The 7,671-nt window shown below is 41.2% G+C and overlaps 1 protein-coding gene across 1 annotated transcript; it reads right to left on the reverse strand.

The window, feature by feature from the left end:
• Positions 1-3,180: 3,180 nt before the first annotated feature.
• LOC115169534 (transcription factor AP-1-like) lies at positions 3,181-5,172 on the reverse strand. The gene has a single exon (XM_029725239.1). The coding sequence runs from the start codon at positions 4,728-4,730 to the stop codon at positions 3,780-3,782; it is 951 nt and encodes a 316-aa protein (XP_029581099.1). The 5' UTR covers positions 4,731-5,172; the 3' UTR covers positions 3,181-3,779.
• Between the last annotated feature and the right edge of the window lie 2,499 nt (positions 5,173-7,671).

Consider the following 7,671-nt stretch of genomic DNA (forward strand, 5'->3'; position numbering starts at 1 on the left):
CTCAAACTAAAGGGAAGACGTAGCATGGGCCAACATTCCACATTTAGTGTAATGGTTCATGATAAGAGTTTTTGAAGTGTTTTATTTTAATTTATTTTTTCACATTTTAGCATATGTGCTAATATGCATCTACTGGTATAATGTGACCATCTTTGAATGCATTAATGTTATTTTCTCAAACTGTTTAGGGACTGTTTTGATGATTCAAAACACCAAATTCAAAATCAGACTTTCAGTCCATGTGAAGATTATTTTATGATTATTTTAAGGATTAGCCTTACATAGTCAAAGTGAATTGTTAATAGTTTCCTAACTTTTTAAGATATCAAAGCCAAACTTAACATGGTTCATCATGGTAATGTATTTGATGACCCTACACAGTTGATAGGCCATTGTGGATTTAAAGGATTTAAATGGACACGTAAAATCTGAATTCCTGATTTATCAATAACTCAGCCATCTCTTCACCAATCCCTTAGTTTTTCTCAAACTCAGTTAAGAGATGTTATGATTTATGGTTCATGAGAATTTTTTCAAAGATTTTCCAAAATGTCCAAGATGGAGGAAAATCTATCCTGAGGGACCGTATGGGTCGTTGAGGCAAATTTGTTCTGCATGAGGAAAGACCTACAATAACTTTCATGTCTCTAGGCCAAATGGGGCAGCGGATATGAGGGTTTGTGAGACTGGCCTATAGGTGGTGCTGTTATAATCAATCTGTGCCATTCTTTTTGACCAAGCTACTAGTTTCTGTGTGCCAAATAAATTAATTAATAAATGACCAATTTATGCTTGAGTTATTTAACCATGTCAATGGGAGGGGGGGAGAAAGTATCTAAGAAAAACAATAGGTTTCATAGCTTCGCCGTGAATCCCTTATAATAATAGTAAACAGAAAGGCAGCATCATAAGTGGTGGGTGGGTGTGTGTGTGTGTGTGTGTGGCAAGTGTCAGTGTAGGCGTAATAGGCAGATATACATGTAAACAGGACTAAAACATGACTGGTAGCAGGGATATATATATATATATATATATTACACACTAATGGTATTATACAGTGCACTTGGAAAGTATTCAGACCCCTCGACTTTTTCCACATTTTGTTACGTTACAGCCTTATTCTAAAATTTCAATTTTGGGGGGAAAATCCTCATCAGTCTACACACATTACCCCATAATGACAAAGTGAAAACAGGTTTTTAGATTTTTTTTGCAAATGTATTAAAAATAGATACCTTATTTAAAGTATTCAGACCCTTTGCTATGAGACTCGAAATTGAGCTCAGGGGCATCCTGTTTCCATTGATCATCCTTGCGATGTTTCTACAACTTGATTGGAGTCCAACTGTGGTAAATTCAATTGATTGGACATGATTTGGAAAGGCATACGCTTGTCTAGATAAGGTCCCACAGTTGACAGTGCATGTCAGAGCAAAACCAAGCCATGAAGTCGAAGGAATTGTCGGTAGAGCTCAGAGACCATATTGTGTTGAGGCTCAGATCTGGGGAAGAGTACCAAGAAAGATCCACAAGAACACAGTGACCATCATTCTTAAATGGAAGAAATTTGGAACCACCAAGACTCTTCCTAGAGCTGGCCGCCCGGCCAAACTGAGCAATCGGAGAAGGGCCTTGGTCAGGGAGGTGACCAAGAACCCGATGGTCACTCTGACAGAGCTCCAGAGTTTCTCTGTGGAGATGGGGAAAACATTCCAGAAGGACAACCATCTCTGCAGTACAATCAGGTCTTTATGTTAGAGTGGCTAGGAGGAAGCCACTCCACAGTAAAAGACACATGACAGCCCGCTTGGAATTTGCCAAAAGGCACCTAATGGACTCTGACCATGAGAAGGTCTGATGAATCAAAGATTGAACTCTTTGGTGTAAATGCCAAGCGTCACATCTGGAGGAAACCTAGCATCATCCCTACGGTGAAGCATGGTGGTGGCAGCATCATGCTGTGGGGATGTTTTTCAACGGCAGGGACTGGGAGACTAGTCAGGATTGAGGGAAAGATGAACTGAGCAAAGTGCAGAGAGATCCTCGATTAGAAACCTGTTCCAGAGCGCTCAGGACCTCTGGGGCGAAGGTTCACCTTCCAACAGGACAATGACCCTAAGCACACAGCCAAGACAACGCAGGAGTGCCTTTGGGACAAGTCTCTGAATGTCCTTGAGTGGCCCAGCCAGAGCCTGGACTTGAACCTGATCGAACATCTCTGGCTTTGCAGCGACGCTCCCTATCCAACCTGACAGAGCTTGAGAGGATCTGCAGAGAAGAATGGGAGAAACTCCCCAAATACAGGTGTGCCAAGCTTGTAGCGTCATACCCAAGAAGACTCGAGGCTGTAATCGCTGTCAAAGGTGCTTCAACACAGTACTGAGTAAAGGGTCTGAGTACTTACGTAAATGTGACATTGTTTTTATTTTTAATATAAATTTACGAAAAATGTATACAAACCTGTTTGTGCTTTGTCATTATGAGGTGTTGTGTGTAGATTGATTAGGGGGGAAAAAACGAATACATTTTAGAATAAGGTTGTAACATAACAAAATGTGGGGGAAAAGTCCAGGGGTCTTAATATTTTCCAAAGGCACTGTACATGTAAACAGGAGTAATAGTGACCAGTAGCAGTATGAATAGATACTTGGGAATGTCAATCAATAACCAATGGATAGCAGCATAGTGGTAATCATTTAAGCAGCAGCGTAGGTATGAAGGGGGGCAGAAGTTGACACTATTAAACACATATACACATCTATTGAACATATCTATTGAACACATTACACTATCTACACAAGACACTATTGAAGAATGTTTTTTTTCTCAGTCATGTGAACTCGTTATAAAAGATGTTCTAATCTATTATGTAGCACCTCAGCTCCTTAAAACACCAGTCGTAAGACTATTACTACCAACCAGCATTTACAACAGGAGACAGTATTTTAGGCACACCCTGACCCACCGTCATAGAAAACGTAACTGCTCCCAGAGCTCTCTTGCCATATTTGGCTTGCTCGCTGCTCATTTCCGAAACGATGTCCAATCGTTGTCGAGGAGCACGGTCCCCTACCAAGCGATTACACTACACTGGAGTGACTCAATGGTCAGCCTGTCCCCATTTTACTGTTAACAAACATTAAATTCATTCACTGTTCATCCAAGTACGAACTATTCAACTTTTTTTCCTGTGTCAATAAAAGCTATTTAAAACCCAATTCTTTATAATTATAACAAAGACAATATTCTCAATTCATGACTTTTTATTCCACATTGTATTTGTCGTATATTTGTATTTTCTGAAGTGCTCAAAAGACAGGCATAAAAATAGTATTATGATAAAGTATTAATTCAGGTCTAACATTTGTTTTAACCTTTTCACAAAATGGTATTAATGTAAATGTTAAGAAAGTAAGGCAGTGTTGTGTCAGTCCTAGTACACAAACACTTCTGGGTCAATCCTCGCACAAGGTGTGTCAATAAAGCAATGTCTCGTAACGCTATAGTGTTACATTGTACAACTTGTCGCTGGTGAGAGAACTCAGTGCTAGACTTGGTCTATATACATACTAGACAATGTCAAAACTCGTGATCGATCAACAGGCATTGCCACTGTTCGTTGGCCTTAGCCACCGCTAGCCGATTTATTCCACGAATACGTTTATTTTTCTTGTCGCCATTCTGCCAGGGCGCAAAGACGAAGAACCCGCCCCTATAGGAGCTGCGTTTGGTCCCATAATGAAAAGTCTCTCAGTCAAACCGCAATGTCTTATGGCTGTTCAGAACGCCTGGAGCTGCTGCGTCAATATGAGTTGGCACCCGCTGTTAACATGGTCCATGACCTTCTGTTTGAGCAGTGCCAGTTCGTCCCGGAGCACGTTAGCAGAAGAGACCAACTCTGTGTGTTGGGTCTTCAGGTTTTTGACCCTGTCCTCGAGCCTCGAGATCCTCTCCAGCTTCCTTTTCCGGCATTTAGACGCGGCCACCCTGTTCCTCATGCGCTTTCTCTCCGCCTTTATCCTCTCCTGGCTCTCCATGTCGATAGGAGACATCGGAGGGGTATCGCCGCTCATCTCTGGCACCGTCTGGGGCTCCTCCTTGAATGGCTGTAGCCGTGGGTGCTGGGCTGGCAGCTGGGTCTCGATGTGGGTTTGGGACGGGACGGACGTGTAACTGGCGGAGGAGTGTCTGTCGCCGGTAGGTGCCGACGCAGAGCTGACAGCCCGATTGAAAAGGCCCAAGTTTGTGTATTCCGGTGGCTCGGGGCGCACGGTGCAGCTGTAGGGTATAGGACTGTCCGACACAGTAGATGCGGATGCCATGTCGTTGGAAGCATTCGTCTGAGAGTCACAACTGCCATTAGGCATATGCTGTTGATAATGAAGCTCCGCGAGCGCCCTCACGAAACCCTCAGCAAAACCCTCTTGCTCGTCGGTGATGTTCTTGGGACAGAGGAACTGAGTTGGAGTCGGAGTCGTCAAACCATTGCAGGACTGGATGATGAGCCTTTCCAATTCCGGAGAGGCCAGTTTTAATAATCCCACATCAGGGGACGTCAGTATATCGATAGCTTTCGCCCGCAGATGAGGTTTAAACATTTTAGGGTCGTTGAGGTTCAGTGTCATACTCTGCTTCATACTATTCGGGTTAAACCCATGATATCCAGCCACTGCGCCTTGCTGACCATTTACCGATTCGTCATAGAATGTAGCTTCCATCTTGGTGGGCATCAATTGACTGGTCTTTATCGCGAAGATAGTTGTTGGGGAAAAAATAAAAGCATCAAATGTTGAAATTGCAATAAACAATTTGGAGTGATAAACTGCAATCCGATGTCCCCAATCTTTTGACAGTTTTAGGACAAGTAGAGTAATGTTCGAACCTCTAACCTCAAGTCGGAGGACAACTTTTAATGTCCTAAGTGGAAACTTTTCTTGAGGCTTGATAAAAGATGAATAGTATCAAACAAAAATATTCCCTTCCTCAATCGATATGCGTCTTTGTTTCAATTAAGATTTTTTTTATTCGATTTGCCTACTGAAATGAGGCTTTTCTTTTCTAAGCAGACGCTCTATCTCACTCGATACAATGTACTTTCTAGCACTTCCAACGTGGAGACGAACTTTATCCACTTCTATGCTGCTGCTATACTGAAAATAACAATGATGTAATTTCTAAGGCTTCCTATTGGTTTGAGATGATGTGATGGGCGTTACTTTTTGTAATGACATGCACGTTGCGTTGACAACCAGCCATGTTCCCGCCTCCCGCAATGGTTGATGGGATTAGGTAATGCAGTAAAAGGAGCGGTGTCCTCTGGGATTACGTATTGTTTTTGAAAATATTGTTACCCGCTCTATTTCGTAACACAATCTTAATCAGGTTGACTAGATTTCCTTTTGAATAACAGCTTTCACAATATTTGCTTTCCTTCTTTTGCTTTTTGATTTTGTAGGTGGAAGCGTGGCAATTTGGCACCACAGTCACCACACAAATTATTGGCGCCCTTGATGAAGATTAGCAAAAAAAACTATATCAAATAAATAATTCAAATACTGAGCTATATTTCATGCATAAAAATTGGGAAATTATATTTTTTTATACTAACACAATTCCTCAGAGAAAGATATGTTTTTTTTAACAAGTAATACATTTTTTTTCACAAAAAGATACATTTCAAAATTATTGGCAGCCCTGTTTTCAATACTCCAGCACCTTTGCGAGGATAATGGCACATCCTTTTTCTAAAATGTTTGAGATTGGAGAACACATTGTGAGGGATCTTAGACCCAGTGCTGTGGTCAGATGACATGAAAATAGAGCTCTTTGGTCACACACACCAGTGATGGGTTTGGCTTAAAATAATGGAGGCATATGCAGAGAAGTACCTCATACCTACTGTAAAATATGTGGTATATTTATTTATTTATTTATTTTTATTTCACCTTTATTTTAACCAGGTAGGCCAGTTGAGAACAAGTTCTCATTTACAACTGCGACCTGGCCAAGATAAAGCAAAGCAGTGTGACACAAACAACAACACAGAGTTACACCTGGAATAAACAAACGTACAGTCAATAACACAATAGAAAAAGTCTATATACAGTGGGTGCAAATGGCGTAAGGAGTTAAGGCAATAAATAGGCCATAGTAGCAAAGTAATTACAATTTAGCAAATTAACACTGGAGTGATAGATGTTATGGGGCTATTTTGCTTCCACTGATACTGGGAACCTCGTTAAATCAATGGCATCATGTACCAGGACATTTTAGCCAAAAACCTGGTTGCCTCTGCAACCAGTATATCTGACCCTGAAACTTGGCCACAAGTGGATCTTCCAGGAGGGCAATAACCCCAAGCACACATCCAAATCCATAAAGAAATGGTTAATTGACTATAAAATCAACATTTTATCAGACTCCGGACTTGAACCCATTGAAAACCTGTGGTTTGAATTGAAGAGGGCAGTTGAAGATATCAAGGATCTGGAAAAATTCTGTATGGAGGAAAGTTCTATGATTCCTCCCAATGTGTTCTCCAATCTCATAAAACATTTGAGAAAAAGGCTCTGTCGTTATCCTCCCAAGGGGAGGGTGCTGGAGAATTGAAAGCCAGGGTGCAAATAAGTATTAGGTGCTGTTATAAAATAATATAATTTTCTCGATATGTTGAGCATACGATATAGCTCAGTATTTTAATTATTTATTTGATAGTCTATTTTGCTCATCTTTATCAAGGGTGTCAATAATTTTGGAGGTGACTACTTCTGGTGTGTGTGAGAGAAAGAGGGGGCCGAGGGAGGGGGGTGGCTCCCCCTGTTTTTTTGCTTTCCAGGTGATACTTTCTGCGTTGGTTATATAGGGGAAGGAAAATGTTCAAATGAATATCAAATAGAACATTGTACCTCACATTTTAAGGGGTGTTTCAAGTACAAGTATAACAAGTAGGCATCTGCCAAAAATAAAGGAAACACCAAAATAAAGTGATTTAATTGGGCGTTGGGCCACCACGAGACAGAACAGCTTCCATGCACCTTGGCATAGATTCTACAAGTGTCTGGAACTCTATCGGAAGGTTGCAACACTATTCTTCCACAAGAAATACCATCATTTTCTGTTTTGTTGATGGTGGTGGAAAACTCCCATAAGTGTTCAATTGGGTTGAGCTCTGGTGACTGAGATGGCCATGGCATGTGGTTTACATCGTTTTCATGCTCATAAAACCATTCAGTGACCATTTGTGCCCTGTGGATGGGGGCATTCTCATCCTATGCGGACAAAGAAATGGTAGCCAAAATAATGGCCTGCCCAGCAGTTTTATGCATGACCCTAAGCATGATGGGATGTTCATTGTTTAATTAACTCAGGAACCACAGCTGTGTGGAAGAACCTGTTTTCAATATACTTTGCATCCCTCAAGTGCTTCCAATATTTTGGCAGTTACCTGTATGTAGCAACAATGTGTTTCTACACTGTAATTACACAGGTACTACCATGCAAATACATATCCCAGGTATTAGCATTACTGAATGTAAACTCTCTAACTAGGTTTTTCATTATTTCCCTGAATAGATGGAAATATGTCTTATGATCTGTCTGTAATATGCAATGTGTGGAGAAACTCCTTCCAGTTCCAGTAGAGCTCTATGGGCCTCAGCGTTGCTCCTCAGT

The sequence above is a fragment of the Salmo trutta genome, chromosome 31 (genome assembly GCF_901001165.1).
Source record: "Salmo trutta chromosome 31, fSalTru1.1, whole genome shotgun sequence".
NCBI lineage: Eukaryota > Metazoa > Chordata > Actinopteri > Salmoniformes > Salmonidae > Salmo > Salmo trutta.